This window comes from Typopeltis vanoorti, chromosome 4 (genome assembly GCF_054136105.1).
Source record: "Typopeltis vanoorti isolate ZY-2024b chromosome 4, IOZ_Tvanoo_1.0, whole genome shotgun sequence".
NCBI lineage: Eukaryota > Metazoa > Arthropoda > Arachnida > Uropygi > Thelyphonidae > Typopeltis > Typopeltis vanoorti.
The window spans coordinates 63261052-63280330 of NC_143552.1; the positions used below are offsets into that span (position 1 = coordinate 63261052).

General features: G+C 39.6%; 1 protein-coding gene across 1 annotated transcript in view; it reads left to right on the forward strand.

The window, feature by feature from the left end:
- LOC150107366 (venom phosphodiesterase-like) overlaps positions 1-19279 on the forward strand; it is a 291454-nt gene that overhangs the window by 209401 nt on the left and 62774 nt on the right. The window contains exon 16 of the mRNA XM_090391228.1: positions 13791-13970. Coding sequence (XP_090247354.1) covers positions 13791-13970 — 180 coding nt within the window. The remainder of the gene's footprint in view (positions 1-13790; positions 13971-19279) is intronic.

Genomic DNA, 19279 nt, shown 5'->3' on the forward strand with positions numbered 1-19279 from the left:
AAAATCTAATTCTGAATCCCTTGCTGACCACATTCCTATACAATTTCCAGGGATGACACTTTATTCTCTCCCTTCCTGCCATGTATTGAAAAAATAAGTAGTTTTTGAAGGCCACAGACCTTCAATCTATTCTCATAGGCCTGCCACAATAGACAATCACTTCTAGATCCTTTCTACCATTCTTTTCATCCCTATGGAATCCAGACACAACCCAATATGAATGTAGTAGTACAGATGTGGCCTTATAAAGGGGAAAAATAACATCCATATTGCTGCTTGTCAGTGTATTCAATAATGCATAATCTGATATGCTGTTTTACCTACCTTTGCAATATGCCCTCTAACCATCTATTAATGTGATACACAAGATGAGGAGTCTTCTTCATCCTGGACATAGTCTTAAAGTTTTCACATTAAATATACAACTGTTATCTTTTACTTATACTCATATCATAGCTATAGAAACTCAGGCCCTGAGGAAAAATAACATCAGCAGGATGGAAGTAGCAGAGATGAGATTGCTTAGGTGGATGTGCGGTGTGACCAGAAAAGATCGTCTGAGAAATGACTATGTGAGGGGAACAGTGAAAATTACGAACTTAGGAGCGAAGATACAGGAGGCATGGTTGAGATGATTTGGTCATGTGATGAGGAGGGAGGACGAATATGTGAGAAGAAGGGTCATGCAGATGGATGTGCAAGGAAGGAGGAAGCGTGAGCGGCCAAAGAAGAGATGGAGGGAGCTGGTAGAAGAGGACTTGAGGATGAAGAACTTGGATGTGGTGACAGCCCAAGACAGGAGGATCTGGAGGAGACTCATCATCAACAGTGACCCCACTTAAGTGGGAGAAGCTGCAGAAGAATAAGAGATCTTTTACTTATACTGCCAGCTTATTTAAATCATCTTGCAGGTCTTTGTCATCTTGATTGACTATCCCTCTTCTAAGCTCTGCATAATTGGCATACAACTGAATATTTTCCCCTTAAATCTTTAAAGCATTTGCTGTATCGCAAGTACTCATCAGTGCAGCAGTACAGCTATCAGTGCCTTTTTTCATAATCAACTCTCCTATACACCACTTTTGGATATCTATTCCATAAGCCATCCTCTGTCCAAATCAACAGCTTAATATTCATTCCCATTTCTTCCAACACAGCTTATGCAACAGAGTTCTATGTGGTATCCTGTCAAATCCCTTTACAAAGTACAGCGGTAGCACTGTGTAACCATTCTCTTCCCTTAGTAAGCAAGTTACTAAGGCAAGTGAATACTTTATGTCCCTATAAAGTATCCTATTCCTGTCTATCCAGTCTTGAATTCTGTCTTTTGCCAGCTTTTCAAACGCCTTATTTGATGCACCTGAGATAACGATTGGCCAATAATTTGCTACTTGTGTCTTGGAATTTCCTTTACACAGTGGAACTGTTTTGATCTCTTCCATTTTCTAGATGCCTTCCCAGAACTAAGGCTTAAATTAAACAGCTTGGTTTTAATCACCTCTTAAACAGAAGAGATGCCAATTCTCTTGCACATTCTCATAATATATAGGCCAATGTGCTATCTAATCGCATGGCTATGATCACATTAAGGTTCTATAATATCATAACCACCTCTAATTCCTCTACCTATATTTTACCTATATTCAATTACTGTAGTATCTCCATCTGTATGGTATGCCTTTGCAAAATGATCACTCAGTAATGCAACTTTTTTTCTCCTTCTATTACCACCCAACCATCAGCACTTGTTAAAGTCATCTTTCCATAGTCATTCTTTCTTTTACTCCTCACTTGGTGAGGCCATTCTTGGTGAGGCAAAAATGGTGACCACACAGGTCACCATTTTTGCTTGTGCTATGGGCTTGTTGATGACTTTTTTTTTTTTTATATTCTCTCCACAACTAAACAACTCCTGCTTAATGATGCTATTCATCCTAACTCCTTCCTGACTCTAGGTATATAGTCTGATAATGCTTTCTTCAAACAATGCATGTGACCAACTTAAATGCATTGCTAATGTCTCTTCCCACCAAAGTGTTATGCTATGGCACTGCTCTAAGTTCTTCAGTTTATCATAATTGCCTACTTTGTAATTCCACATGTACTATTTGCTAACAGAAAATTCTGCATGCTTGGTAATTTCCATGTCAAGATGACATGAATGCTTTGATCAAATAGAGACAATGTATCTATACTGGTTACTGCTAAGTTCTCTGATGTTATGATAAAATCCAGCACTCTTAAATCTCGAGCCCCCCCCCATTACATATTGTCTCAGGTAGTTATCGCACCCTCCATGGAATCAGGAATCAGCAGACTCATCTGTGTGGTTCATTCCACTGACAATAGATTTAGCATACTGGACCTTAATTAACATTCCCTGATTTAACTGTATTTCATAATGCGTTCCATTCACCTGCAATTCTCCATGTAAAAAATCTACTCCTCACACTCCCTCTTCAACACACTCTTACATAACTTCCAGGGGGTTAGCTCTTGTTCTTCTCCTCTTGCCTTCTACTCTTTTTATAATCCCCTCTGGATCAATCTGATAAAATCCCTCACTAACTTAAACATCTCTATCACATCACCTCATTTCCTCCTATTCACCAAACTCTTCAATACACATTTCTTCAAACTTACTCCATAGCCATCAGTCCAGAGCCCTGATATTGTCATAGTCACTTGTCTCTGAATGTGCTCCAATGTTTCCACATCACAATGAAATGAAAACCAGATGACCAAATTTGAACAGAATAGTCCAAGTGTGATCTGATCAATGCTTTATACAGTTGCACAACCACCTTTCTATATGTTAGTGTACTTCTTATCATAGTGACACTACAATGTGCAGTCTTTGTAATACTTCCAATATGACCTCTAAACTTCAGTCTACTGTCAACCATAACTCTCAGATCTCAAATCTCATCCATTTCCTGCAGCATAGCATCATCAATATTGTACACAGCTTTACATTTCTGCACTCCAAAATGCAACATCTTGCACTTATTAATATTAAAACTAGACACTACTCTGTCCAAGTCAAAAGTCAATTCAAATCTTCCTGAAGGAAATTAACATCAGCAGTGCTACTTATAATTCTCTCCAACTTTGGATCATAAGTAAACAAATGAAGATCTCCAGTCAAATCATATGATATATCATTTACCAAGGTAAACAGCAGGGGTCTGAGCACAGAATCCTTAGGCATGCCTCTAGTTAAACTCTTTTGAGACACTGCTCCATCATACACAACTTGCTGGTATCATTTAGAGAGCCAATCTCCAATTCATGTAACCAATATACTATCCATTCCCATTCTCTGCAGCTCATACACCAACTTATGTGATAAATAAAATTCATTTTCTTTCCTCTTTCCAACAGTTGAAGTCCTACATAATAATAATGTCCTGCACTGTTCTAATTTTCCAGTGCATGTTATCCATATTATTCTCTTATATCCCCTTGTCTATAGTAGCAACCAGCTATCTATTTTATCCTGTTTGCCTCTATCTGACACTAGTCTCAAATGAAGTGCCACCTACATTGCTGTCCTTCGGATGCACTTCTGCTCTTTTTGGCTTTAGTTCTTCTACTGCTCTACTGTCATTAGGAAAACCACTCTTCATCCCTCCATTCTGTTCCCTCTTTACTCTCTGAAAATATTATACCCCTTGCATTTTGACTATGATTATTATCTTATGTCAACCAAATCTCACTAATGCCTATAACTTTTGGCCAAACTAAACTAACCAATACCAAATACTCCTCTCTGTTATTCCAAATACTTCTAGCATTAGCATACATAAAGTGCAATATATCCTTCATCCCACAACCTCCTTTACACCTTGAGTTGATTATCTGTTAAAGTTAAAAACCTGAGGTGCTGTATTCAGCATCATGTGATCACCTCCTACTTATATGCCTCTACCTACAACCTTCCCAACACTTTAGTTTCCGTGACTGCACTTCTGAACTTGCAATAATTTCTTAAGACATCTAACTCTAAATCTATTTAAATGCATGCTATCTGCCTTATATCTTCTGTTGTGTCGGAAAAAGATGATGAGTCATCCTTTTTCCCACTCAACACTAAGTTACCTCATAAGGAGAGTATAAGGACATGCTTATGCCTCCGGACAGAGAATGTGCCTTTTTACAATCCAAGTACATATAAATATCCAAGTGTGTAAGCTCTAAACAATGTTAAAATAACCCATGAGTTTAATAGAGAATAATTCTAAATGAATTAAAATATAAAATCATGTATAAATTGCCAAGTAAATGATAAGCTAGAGCAAACTTTAAGCCATGTAAAAGCAGTTCGTAGCCACGGCGTCCAATCGGCAGCCGCCGTATGCGTGACGACACCGCCGAATGAAGGAGCTGTTCTGAGGTATAAAGGTTTCGGCGGGGATTCGAATTGCTCTCTTGTCTCCTGGTTTCGTCGGCACCTAGTCCTGTTGGCGAGCTGTGTAGAGCTTGCCGGCACGTGTAGCAAGAATCCTCCCCCCCCTTGCTATGTGTGCTACGTGGGCCAAGGCTGCAACTACAATGTATTCAGATCCATAAGAAGAAAGAGCCACTGATGAAATCAACGTCAGTGTTCAAATCTGTGTATGAGTGTTTTTTGGTTCGTATGGAAACAAAGGAATAGCAAGATCGCCATCAGTGAAGGCACAGTAAGCCGACCAAAGTATCCAGGCAAGAACGGTAAGCGGAAGATTTTTTTATGTTAAATGTTGAATTAAAGTAACCAAAGAGTAAGGAAACAGAAGTTAAGGAAGCATGCTATTTCTGTGTAGTGTTATAGGAACAGTCTGCAATTTGGACACTTTTGTCTATAGTTGAGAAGGAAGCATATTAGGCTCCAGCCGAACAGGACGCCGAGGTCCGAACTGTTTGTGTGATTTAAAAACAGTAATTTTATATGGTCAGAACGTAACTAATTGTTAACTAAAATTTTGGAGGGGGGATTAAGTAAGATTAAGAAGTATTATCCTGGAGAAATTCATGTCAGAAGTATTGAGTTGTCTTGTGTATATATGAAATATTACATGTGTGATAATATTAGGTAACTTAGTTATAAGAGTCTGAGAATAGATGCACATTTAGAAGTGAGGAATTTATGTCAAGTAAGGGACTATAGTATAGAAGTTTTGTTTGTGATAAATTAAGTAAAGGGAACCCAGACTCTTTTAAGATTAAAGATTTGATTAACATGTATACTTGTCTTTGTGCAATAATAAATGTTTCTTTAAATATAATCAAATGAGTTTGTCATCCTTTCTGCGGATTTGAGCTACCATTTGGAAAATTTCGTACCGTGCATTTAAGGGGAAACCATTAGCGATAGAAGAATTAGGACCACGACTGCTTACTTCTTGATCCCTGCATTTTCTTTAAGTATTTTTGTATCTTGAAAGTGATTTTTAATCAGTGAATAGTCCACTTTTTTCCCCGTTTTTCTACGTTTTTGAGTGCTAAATTGTTTCTCTGAATACAAGTGTACTTCAGTGGTTGTTTTTTGGAAGTTAGTTGCTGTCGCGATATAATATATTTTGGTACCGTCGGAATCGAACGCGTAACGGTGGAAGACAAAACGAAGCTAAGTTACTGTATTTAGTTATATTTCATTTTATTTAATTATATTTAGTACTTAAATGTTCTGATGTTTGTACTTTTTTTTCCTCTTATTTCTTAATTGAATAATTATTAAATTATTATTATTAAAATTAATTATTAATTATTATTAAAAGTTACTGTATTTAGTTATATTTCATTTTATTTAATTATATTTAGTACTTAAATGTTCTGATGTTTGTACTTTTTTTTCCTCTTATTTATTAATTGAATAATTATTAAAGATTATGCTACTCGGCAGTAAGGAATGATGGTAGATTCAGCAGCAGTCGCAAGTGGCATAACACCAAGTCTTCCGCCATTTAAGAACTTAATTATTAGCAATATCATAAGGGACTTTGTGGCATGCAGTACTTGCGGCATGTATGCGTCTCGGGAATTACATATGTGGTTTGTTAAAAAGAGTGGAGAGCACATGTGCGCAAAATGCAGGCAGTTGGAGGAAATAAGTACATTAGATATATCGATATCCAACTTTGTTGCTCCAGGAACGGGGAATGAATGTAGGAAGACAAGTAGTGTGATAGGAGAGAATGAGAAAATAATAGTTGATAGTGTGGAAGGTGTGAGTGACTGTGAAAGTTTAGGAGATGGTTTTGTTTGGGAGAGTGAATTTAGATTAAGAGTGACTGACCTGCAGAGGGAGATAGACGAGTTGAAAGAGGAGGTGGAATGTCTTGTGAATGAGAGCAGAAGTATGAAAGATAAGATTAGGAGAATGGAAGAGATAAATGCAAGGCGAATCAGAGTAGGAGAGAGAGAGAATTTAGGGAGTATGAGTGAGAGGTATGGGGGTGCTAGAAGAGGAGAGAATGGAAACAGTAGAACAGAGGAAATGAGAGAGAGATATGGGAATGCTAGCAGACGAGAGGATGGAAACAGTAGGAGAGACGGAATGAGAGAGAGATATGGAAGTGCTAGAAGAGGAGAGAATGGAAACGGTAGGAGAGATGGAATGAGAGAGAGGTATGGGAATGCTAGAAGACGAGAGGATGGAAACAGTAGTAGGAGAGACAGAATGAGAGAGGGATATGGAAGTGCTAGAAGTGGAGAAAATGGAAACAGTAGGAGAGAGGGAATGAGAGAGATGTATGGGAATGCTAGAAGAGAAGAGAATGGAAACAGTAGAAGAGAGAGAGGTATGGGAATGAAAGAAGAGGAGAGAATGGAAACAATAGGAGCGAGGGAATGGTAAGAGGTATAATGTATGGCGACTCAATGATCCGTGGTGTTCAAGATAGGATGCGTGAGGAGTGTTTGCCAGGAGGAACAATAGAAAGGGTGGCTATGGCAATTAAGAGAGGTGAAAGGGTGGATGAGATGATTGTGATGCTAAGAACGAATGACTTGAGTGGTAATGTAAGTCGGGCAGCGAGAGATATGAGATTTTTGCTTGAGACTGTACGGAAGAAGACAGAGAGAGGAAAAATAGTGTGCATGTTGCCTAGGTATGATAATGATGAGCTGAGCAGAAGAGCGGTGATATTGAATGGCATAATAGCGAGAATGTGTGACAAGAGAGGACTGGTATATATGGATGCTTGGAGTGCATTTGAGGAAAGAGAGGAATTGTATGCGAGAGACCGTTTACGTTTGAATGAGGAAGGACGTAGGCATCTGGAGAGATTGCTGTTCTGAACGAGTCAGTGTGTCCCAGAGAGGATGATAGCAGGGATGGCCTCTTGTGGGAATAGATACTTGGGAGAAGGGAGACAATGTCAGGTAACACTGAGCCCAGTGGAGTCTAGAAGGGATAATGCTGGGTATAGAAACAGTGGCATTTATATGCTTTATACTAATGCCAGGAGTATCCGGAATAAGGGAGAGGAATTGGTGGCGCAGATAGCATCAGCCTGGCCAAAAATTATTGCGATCACTGAGACGTGGTTGACAGAAGGGGATATAACAACAGGAATAGAAGTCGCTGGGTATAGCATTTTTCGTCAGGATAGGAGGGGGAAGCGTGGCGGTGGGGTACTGCTTATGATAAGTGATGACCTATGTCCTCTAAGAGTGGAGAATTTGGAAGGAAGTGAGACAAATGATTTTGAGAGTGTATGGTGTGAGGTAGAGGTAGGCAAGACAGGATATTTAGTGGAGTGTTGCTACAGACCCAGGAGCACAGAGGATGGGGACCAGGAGATGTTCAGACAGCTAAGTTTGGCAAGTGCAAGAAGAATGATTGTTATGGGAGATTTTAACTTCAGTAGTATAAATTGGAGAGAGGAAGATGCATGTAGCAATAGTGGAATGGAATTTCTAGAATTCTTGAGGGACAAATGTCTTAGGCAACATGTAACAGAGGGAACAAGAGGTTCAAAAGTTTTGGATTTGGTTATAGCATCAGAAGAGTTGATAATAACTGAGTTGACATCTCTCCCACCAGTTGGAGAGAGTGACCATATGGTGTTGACTTGGAAAATGAATAGACATGCAGGAGTATCAAAAGAGATGGGAACTTATGTGGAATTATAAGGCAGGTGATTATAATAGTCTTAGACGTCAACTTTGGGAAGTTTCATGGAGGGAGGAATTGGAAGGCCAGGATATCACTAGTGCGTGGGAAATTGTGAAAGAATATTTGTTAGCGGCAATGGTAAGTTGTATGCCACGAGTGAAGAAGAGGACGCAATTTGGAGTAAAGTGGATGACAAACAATATTAAACAGGAATTGCATGCGAAAAAGAGGCTATGGAAGAGATATAAGGAGACAGGTGAAGAGATGCATGAGGAATATAAGACACAGGCCAGAAGAGTGACTAGTGTGGTAAGGAAAGCGAAACTGGAATATGAGAGGAGATTGGCCCTAAGATCCAAAGAAAATCCTAGGGAATTTTTTAGCTATGTGGCCAGTAGGAGGAGAAATGACTGTGGAAGAATGATATTGTGGGATAAAAATGGGAATAGAGTGACTGATGCAGAGGACATAGTGGAATTGTTCAATGAACACTTTATTGGAGTATTTCATCCTAGAGGAGTCAGTTTTAATGCTAGAGGGATAGGACTGGTTCGAGGTCTGGAGGTACAGGAGGAGAGTGTGTTTCAGATACTGAGTACTCTGGATGTCAGTAAAGCTGTGGGACTGGATGGTATTTCACCATGAGTTTTGAGAGAATGTGCTAAGGAATTGACAGTGCCTTTAACGTGGCTTTTCAATGAAAGTCTGGCTTTGGCAAAGGTGCCCAGGGAATGGAAGGAAGTTAAGATAGTGCCATTGCATAAGGGTGGTAACAGACTGGAAGTGTCTAATTATAGGCCAGTCTGTGTGTCATCAGTAGTTGTTAAGATCTTGGAGAAAGTAGTGAGGGACCGTATACAGCATTGGGCAGATGAGGGTAATGTTATCTGTGAGAATCAACATGGATTTGTGAAAAGACGCTCTTGTTTTAGCAATATGCTAGCCTTTTATAATAAAGTTACAAGAACATTAGATGAGGGAAAGGCATATACTGCAATTTTCTTAGACTTGGCGAAGGCATTTGACAGGGTGCCACATGACATAGCCAGTGGATTGCAGGGGGATATTCAGTTGTTTGCGGATGATGTGAAGCTGGGAAGGATTATTAGTAATAGTGCAGATGTGGTAGCCCTGCAAGAGGATTGAAATAAGCTTGAAAGATGGGAAAATGAATGGGGTGTATCAGTTTAATGCAGCAAAATGTAAGGTCTTGGGTTTGGGAAACATCGATGGGATGCTGCATACTCTATGGGAGGAGTTATACTGGAGGAAGTAGGGGAGACAAGAGATCTGGGGTTGATGATTGATAGAAACCTGAAGTTTAGGGGACATATTGCAAAGGTGGTGAAGGTAACACAGAGGATTGCTGCTATTATGAGAAGGACACTGACCTGCAGAGATAAGAGGGTTATCATTCCGTTGTATAAGTCTCTGATCAGACCACACTTGGAATATTGTTCTCAGATTTGGTCCCCAGGATTTGAAGGGGATAAATTAACTGTGGAAAGGATACAAAGACGGATGACAAAGATGGTTTCAGGACTGTACAAGGATAGTTATGAGGATCGGCTGAGAGAATGTGGACTGCAGAGTTTGGTGGATAGAAGAAGGAGAGGTGATATGATTGAGACTTTTAAACTGTTGAGAGGTGGTGACAGGGTTGACACTGGGGAGTTCTTTCGCTTGGTTGAACAGCGGGAAGGAGTGATGACAAGAGGCCATCCCTAGAAGTTACGAAAGGAAACTGTGAGCAAGAGGGTAAGGAGTGGTTTCTTTGTGTGGAGGGTGGTTGAGCTGTGGAATGCATTGCCTGATGGAGTGGTGGGAGCGAGAACAGTCAGTGAGTTTAAAGAGTGGTATGATAAACTTTGTGTTTCTCAGGGGGGGGGGCTCTCCTCGATGAGTCTTGACAGACTTTATGTCTTAGGAAGGACCTCCCTCGATGAGTCTTTTGACTCCTTGGAGGCCTGAATAATAATAATAATAATAATAATATTTTTGGATAACATATCAGAATTTAGTTGCCAGCTGGCGCAGTCTTTAATCAATACAAATTCGTCGGCAAACGAATATCTGATATTAAGTGATACAAAAATCAATGTTAACTCTAAGGCTAAAGTAAAGACAATTAAAGATATGACGATAAGGCAGTCACACAGACATCCTAGATATAGCACTTCTATCCATCAAACTCACTCCACACATTTACAAATTCCATGCCATTCCTCCTGCATTGCATTGACTCATTCTCACTCACGACCCTTCTTCTCAGCTTACCTTTATCATGTGGCAGTAGTACTCAAAATCTTCACTCTCTCTCACACTCTTCTTCACTTGTACCAGCAACTCATATCTTCTAACACTTGTCACTTGCCACATCATTTTCACTTTCCCTCTCTGCATCCTCCTCACTGCATAACTAAACATCCTTAATCTTGGACCCAGGAAAACATGATTTCATCATTCTCTCCTCAAGCAGTCATATCATGGAACCACTATACAAATTCATTCCTTATCCTCCCTTTTTTGCTCCTTCATACTCCTTTTTTTTTTCTCTTCCCTGACATCTCTCCTTCTTGTGTTTCTTTGCCATATCACACACCAGCCATTTCCCCAATCATTATTATTCTACATTTTGTCCTCTGAAGAATTCTACATAAGTGTGGTATCTCTTTCATTATCTCTAGTCATTCTCTTCATTTTTCACCATTTCATTGTTGCTATCACTTGCATTGCAAGCATCCTTGCTGCTTCTAATACTTTACTTGCAACAACAATCTCACCAACATTCACACTTGCATTTTCTCATCTTTTGCTGTTCAGCTCACCACTGTTTTTCTTACTTTCTCCACACTTCTGGCCCTTACTCTTGAAACATTTCTGACACATGCATTTCACCAGTTTCACTCGCCTTCCATAAATTTCTTACACTACAAAGGAAATATATTTTGTACATGCTGCAATAAACAGAACTGTGCATACTGAAATCACTTGAAATTGTTCTTGTCGGTGCTAAAATATTGCAGTACAGTATACTAATGATAAAAGTTGAAGCTTTTAAAGCCACAAAAACAAGCAATGATTTGTACAAGCCCACAAACAAATGCTCACAAAAATAGTAATCTAGAAAAAATGACTTATTTATTGCTAATTATTTTCAAAAGCCAATTATATTTCAATTGCTATATTAATGACTTCTATCTTGATACCAATAGCATGCAATAATAGTAGTATCAAGTTAGAATTTTGCAGGAAATGCTGAAAAAATTCATTAAGAACACTAACATCACAGCATAAGTATTTTTCTCACAGCAAAGCATATACGAGTAGACTTGTAGATTTGCATATTCAAAAGTGATCAAACAAGTGTGACTGAAGAAGATCGATCTCAATCATAGAAGTCATCCATAACACGTCTTCCATAAAATTTACAGAATTAAAGTTTGTGCAAAATGGAGTGCCACTGCAACTGCCTTTTATCCAATATTATGAGGAAAGTGACATTAACAATATTTTCTTGAAACATATTGTCACTGGTATCAGGAAGTGGATCTATGAATGATATGAGTCTATATCTTCCCCACTGCTGGATAAAGGCCTCTCCCATTGCAGAAGAGTTGGGTATACTTCTCCCATGGTGACCCACTCCATCTTGGGAGAGTGTATATATAGCTGTATGAATGAATGTATGAAGGTGAAAGACAATCACAAACATCTGTGCCCATGGCAGGATTCGTATCTGCAGCCTTTAGGCTGGAGAGTGAATACGCTAATCACTTGGCCAACCACGCCAGCAGTGGATCTGTTATTATAAGCCAAACTGCAGATATGTGTTTCTATTCCAAACTCTGTTGCCTGATTTATAAAAAAGTTTATATCATAACCTGTAGTAGGAAACATGAAAAAAAAAGATACAGCAATGAGTACAGTGAAATGCTATATAAGGTGAGGCCACTAATTCAGAGTAAACAGCAAGGACTAGTGTCAAGATACTGGTTTGTTGAATGACAATGTTCTTCTTCATACTATCATGCCAAACCATGGAACTTTGAACATTGAGATGAGGTGCTTCATCAGACTATCACCTATTAGTCATTCAGAATGCTTTGAAAGGCTCTTATTTTGCCAGTGATTAAAAGGCAAAGGATGCAATGTATACAAAATTAAAGTGGAGACCAGTGGCAGCTCGTACATAAGCACTGCGACACTGCAGCACCCCCGAAGGAAAAAATGAAAAAATTAAATTTTGTTTTTGTTTATAAATAATAATAATGCTTACAACATTATATAAATGCAATACAACATGTTAAAGGTTACAGCTTATGTTTTGATATTGATTGAATAGTTAATAATTGGAATTGTTTGATTAACGCTTTAGATTACGAAACAAATACACTGCGATCTAACGCAGTGTTGGAATTATCACATTCGGCCAATTGCAGCTAGACTCACTGATATTCGTTTGCACTTGTGATTGCACTTTACAAGTGATTCTGACACTGCTCGTTTGGGCAGTATATCTTATGCTTGCGCGCATTATTTCTGTGAGATACAAAACTTTTATTATTGGTGCATGTTTGTAGTGAAGGTGAACTATTTTTTGTAAATCTTATTTTATTTTGTTAAAATTACATATAATTATTTATGTATTATAGATACAAGGCTGAATTATGACGAGTGTCATTGTTGAAAATATGAAAAGAATTATATTTTTTCCATTATCGTTACATGAAAGAATGCACTGCGATATAACGCAGTGTCAGAATTATCACATTCGGCCAATTGCAGCTAGATTCGCCGATATTCGTTTGCACTTCTCATTGCACGTTACAAGTGATTCTGACACTGCTTGTTTGGGCAGTGTATTGTATGCTTGCGTGCATTATTTCTGTGAGATACGAAACTTTTATTATTGGTGCATGTTCGTGGTGAAGGTGAACTATTTTTTGTAAATCTTATTTTATTTTGTTAAAAATTACATATAGTTATTTATGTATTATAGATTACAAGGCTGAATTATGACGAGTGTCATTGTTGAAAATATGAAAAGAATTATATTTTTTCCATTATTGTTACGCGAAACAAATGCACTCCGATCTAATGCAGTATCAGAATTATCACGTTAGGCCGTGATAATTCTGACAGCTAGACTTGCTGATATTCGTTTGCACTTTCTCATTGCTCGTTACAAGTGATTCCGACACTGCTCTTTTGGGCAGTGTAACTTACAGATAAATTGTATGCATATGCATGTTATTTCTGTGAGATACGAAACTTTTATTATAGGTTTTGTTCGTGGTGAGGGTGAAATATTTTTAATAAAGCAATTTTTTAATATGTAAATTTATTTATTAATAAATTAGTTACTGATTAGGAAAAAAAATAATTTTTTTTAAAATTTTATTTTATTTTGTATATGCAGCACTCCCACTTAAAATTTTCACCATCCACCACTGGTGGAGACTATGTTCTGTACTGTTGTTCAACTAATATTAATAAATACAGTGCAGATAATTTCTGACTTACCCTCATTATTCTTTTTTATGATGCAGTTGAATGTATACAACTGCTTCGGGGGGGGGGGGGGAGTACAGATATATACTGTGTGTGTGTGTATACTGTATATATTGTGTACGTATTTGTTTGATATATGTATGTACATATGTATTTGTTTGATATGATATTGCAGATTACGCAATCCAAAGTAACCTTGATCAATTCTACCAGACATCTTCCATGGGGAATTCCTTATATTTCACCTGATATCTCCAGTAATTTCACATGCATGTTGGAAAATGTTGATTATGTTTCAGCATTCAATAAGAAGCTCAAGTTGCCTTTGTGGACAGCATTTACTGTAACTAATAAGGTAATTTAAAATATTAATATTTTACATTATGTACTTTTATGTAATGCTTTTACTACACACTAAGTCTTTAGTAATCATGGGATTTAAGCACTGGATAGGTTTATTGGATAACTAATGGTAATTGTGGAACTGGGCATCCTGATAATTTTTGGTGAAAGTGCACAATGGTTTGTTTAGAGTTTCTCTGCAAATGTTTTCTTTTCACTATTATTATGGTAGGATTGGCTGAGTGAATAATATATTTATTTTGCAACAGGATGTGGATTCATATTCTGCCATAACATGAATGTTTGTATATGTCTTCAGGTGACAGATGAATTTCATTGCCCAGTATGAAACTACCACCCCTAGCCTGCTTATGGCAGTCTGAAGTAGTTTGATAAAATTCCATGCTTTGTCTCTCTAGAGCATGAGTTTCAGATTATCTAGCCCTTACCAAACCTGCAGAGCTAATGTACTATATGTTCACAGCCTTCTGTGAGAAGGATTCACATTAAAAAAAAAAAAAGAAATAAATACAAGTTATAAAACAGATGCCAAAATATTGAAAAATAGAATCAAACCCATCCTTAAAATTAATTACAATGAAGAACAATCATCTTCTCAGAGGATGTCATTATAAATGAGGTGTCAAATCTTCCTCTGGTTGGTGAGATTGACCATGAAGTGATTACCTGGTTGGTTGCCAGCCATGTGAGGACTTCTGTGAGGAAAGGATATGTGTGGAACTACAAGACTGGCAATTATGAAAAGCTCAGGAGATAGCCTGCAGCTATCACATTGAATGAGGAATTGGATGGAAAGGAGATCAATCCTGCTTGAATGATATTCAAGAATTATCTAGTAGGAGCAATATCTAAATGTATTCTGAAGGTCAGAAGGTTAAATAAGGTAAGTGTGAAATGGATGAATGCAGAGATTTAGCATGCAACATGAAGGAAGAAGGCATTATCTAGGCAATCAGTGGTAATAATCTGTTCCATGAAGAGTACAAAGAACAATCAAGAAGGATGACTTGGTTGATAATGGTAGTAAAGGTGCAGTAGGAGCAACAGTTAGCTAATGAACCAAAAAAAAAACCTAGAGAGCTCTTTCAATATATAGGTAGTAGAAAGAAGAATGATTATGGAATGATGACATTGGATGAAGAAAGTAGTAAAAGGAAAACTGCTACAGAGTTGAGATATTAAATGAGAAGTTAAGAAAGGTATTTCATCATGGTGAATATGACATCATGTGGAGTTTGATAGAAATGAAGGGTGGGGGGGGGGGGGAGACACTGACTGTAAGTGAGAAGGAGGTATATGGATAAGTGAATAAACTTGATGTCAATAATGCTGTGGGACTAGATGATATATCACCATATGTTTTGAGGAAATATTACCCCCCCCCCCCCCCACCCCCCCCCCCCCCCACCCCCCCCCCCCCCCACCCCCCCCCCCCCCCACCCCCCCCCCCCCCCACCCCCCCCCCCCCCCACCCCCCCCCCCCCCCACCCCCCCCCCCCCCCACCCCCCCCCCCCCCCACCCCCCCCCCCCCCCACCCCCCCCCCCCCCCACCCCCCCCCCCCCCCACCCCCCCCCCCCCCCACCCCCCCCCCCCCCCACCCCCCCCCCCCCCCACCCCCCCCCCCCCCCACCCCCCCCCCCCCCCACCCCCCCCCCCCCCCACCCCCCCCCCCCCCCACCCCCCCCCCCCCCCACCCCCCCCCCCCCCCACCCCCCCCCCCCCCCACCCCCCCCCCCCCCCACCCCCCCCCCCCCCCACCCCCCCCCCCCCCCACCCCCCCCCCCCCCCACCCCCCCCCCCCCCCACCCCCCCCCCCCCCCACCCCCCCCCCCCCCCACCCCCCCCCCCCCCCACCCCCCCCCCCCCCCACCAATCCTGTGGGTTGTATCCAAGACAAGTTGTATTCAACAATATGGCATTATTAAAACTCTTACCGAGAGCCCACAATGAGAACCGCCCTTACAACTGAGCTTGACAACATATACAACACTTTCCTCTCCAATGGCTACAGCGATCACAGCATTAAAAAAATAATCAGGTCCTCTCCCATTCCCCGATCTTCTCTTCAAAAAGAGTTTAGAAATGCCGTCACCATACCCTACATCCGTGGCACATCTGAAAAAATAGCCAAGATTTTAAAAAAGCACAACCTACACACAGCATTTAAGCCCCACTGCAAACTTGCTACCCTTATCTGCTCTACAAAAGATCAGCTCCCTCCTCTCTCGGTGCCTGGAGTCTATAAAGTACCCTGTTCCTGTAAACTGGCGTACTTTGGACAGACAGGCAGCTCAGCTACTATCTGCCTGGAGGAACATAAGTCATACATCTGCAAGCACGATTATGGTCAGTCAGGCCTGGCTGACCATGTCTTGGATACAACCCACAGGATCTCATGGAAAAAAAACCCCATGCTCCACCACAGCAAATTCAAAAGAAAAAGACTATTCTTAGAATCAGCAGCAGCTCTCAGGAATCAACCAAATCTTAACAAATATGGGTGCATTAAGCTTCCTAAGATTTGGGAAATGCTTATCACCAGAGGTCCCACTTTACATTCCAGGCCACCTACAACTGCCCTCAGAGGGCGCTCCACCTAGATAGGATTTTAGAGTCACCCACGTGGTTGGGCTTATTATTGTTTGCTATTTGTTTTTATGTTACATTAGTTTTTTTGTAATCCCTGAAGATGTCTCATTGACTGAGACAAAATATAGGAGGAATTAAATTCTGTTTTTAATCCTTTCTGAGTGCTGTATACAATCCATTAAGCCTCTAACATGATGTCCTCACAGCACTTAAGCCTCAATGCACGGAAAGAAAGGTTGAGAAAATGCAATTTGTAGTTTAGTGGAGGAGGAGGGAGGGGATATGAGATATAACTTAAGTTGGTAAGGAGTTTATATCGGAATAATGTGGAAAAGGTTCTCATCAGTTTAATGAGGAAGAGGTGTTTCAGAGAATGGTTGGAGGTTGGGGGGGGGGGGGGGAACAAGAGGTCATCCCTGCAAGTTGTATAAGGAGGATGCAAGCAAAGGAGTGAGAAGCAAGTTTTTTACATTTGGGAGAGTGGCGAATAATTGGAATGCATTACTTGAGAGTGTGATGACTGCAGAGAATGTTAGTGTGTTTAAGGAATGGCATGATAAGCTGTAGGACCTCCCACAATCAGTCGTTGTGGGAGGTCCTCCATGAAAGTCCGATGATGATGCTAATTAACATCATGAAAATAAGAACTAAACTTTGGAGAATCAATGACAAAATCTGAAGAAAATATCGAATGATTCATCCAGAGAAGTATAGAGTTATTTTCAAAGATGGAAAAATAAGAACTGCATTTGGGGGGGGGGGGGGGGAACTGAAGAAGCTAAAGTCATAACCCTGAAAATAAGAAAACATCAAAATAGTGTGCTCAAATAAATCAGAAAAAAAATGTATGATAAGCTGCCTGTGAAATGTTTGAGGCTATTGAAGGAAAAGCAAGAAAGAGTACTGTAAAAAGAATTAGATAATAAAGGTGACATCAAAACTGAAGATAAAAATATTCTGAAAATGAGGAAGTAATTAATTTAAAAACAAGAAATGACAGAACAACGATGAATGCAATACCTACTTACCTACTTGAGGTCGAGAAAGCCATCAAAAGGCCAAAATATGGAAAGGCAGCAGGATATGATATTATTATTATTATTATTATTATTACGGGTATCTCCATGGAGTCAGTAGACTCATCGCGGGAGACCCAAGCTAGCAAAACAATATCTGTCATATCTCTTCTTGAATTCATTTACAGATGAAGAGCTCACAACAAAGTCAGGCAATGAATTCCACTCATTCACCACCCTCCAGGCAAAAAACCTTGTTCTGACACCTTTGTTAACCACACTCTTCTTTAATTTCCAGAGATGACCTCTTGTTCTTCCATCACTATCACACAGCTGAAACATTTCCCCCTGCATCAATCCTATAAAAACCTTTTAGTAATTTGAATGTTTCTATCATATCCCCTCTTCTTCGCCTATCAACCAATCTCTGCAATCCACAAGCTCTCAATCTATCAATGTAGGGAGCATTTTTTATATCACTCACCAACTTGGTCACTCTTCTCTGAACCCTCTCCACAGCCTCCTCATCTCCAAGGAATCCAGGTGACCAGACCTGAGCACAGTAATCCAAATGTGGAAGTATCAATGCTTTATAAAGGGGAATAATAACCTCTTTATCTCTGGATGTCAGTGTGTTCCTCAACAACCAAGTAATCCTATGTGCAATCTTGGACACCTTAGCAATGTGTCCTCTGAACTTCATCTCCTTATCTACCAATACCCCTAAGTCCCTAGCCTCATCAATCTCTTGGAGTACCTTTCCATCTATGTAGTACACAGCTGGTAATCTTTTAATCCCAAAATGCAAGACTTTACACTTTTCCACATTGAACTGACATCCATTTTCTTTTGCCCATTTTACCAGCTTATTTAAATCCTCCTGCAAACTTTCAACATCAGCTTGATTTTTTATTGCACTACACAACTTTGCATCATCAGCAAACAACTGAATATCTCCCTTTAAGCCGTTTCCTATATCATTTATATACAAATTAAACAACAATATCACATTAAAAATTCTAAAATTGTAAGTATAAAAGTTTTGTAGTGGCTACACTTCATGATTCAGAAAGTCTGATCAGAATGTCAAATTCCAGATTGGAGTAGAGTGCTCATAACACCAATCTATAAAAATAAATAAAATTGGATATAGAATTAGAGAGGAATTTCCTTATTGATTTTTCCATGAGAGATTTCTGCAAGTATACATGAGAAGAAGTTAAAAAATATGGAAGAAGAACAAGCATGATTCAGGCCAAATAGAGATTTACAGGATTAGATTTTCACTTTAAGACAAATAGCTGAAATCTATATGTTCACTGGCCATCTACAGATGCTGTATGATCACTGCCATGCTTGGTGATGTGCCACCAGGACCTTGCCATGTAGTCCTGTTGTTTGCTTTACTGGAGGTTTCAACTCTCTGAAGATCAGTCACTCCACACACACACACACACACACACACACACACACACACACACACACACACACAACACACACACACTACACACACACACACACAACACACACACACACACACACACCATTCATCCATCTCATTGACGGTCTTCCTCTTTTTTTCCAGGAACTTTACCTTCTATTACTGTTCTGAGAAGTCCACCTTCCATCCAACTATGTCCAAAATATTTTAACTTTCTTCTGTCAGTATCCTTAAGAAGCCTTAAAGTTCTACT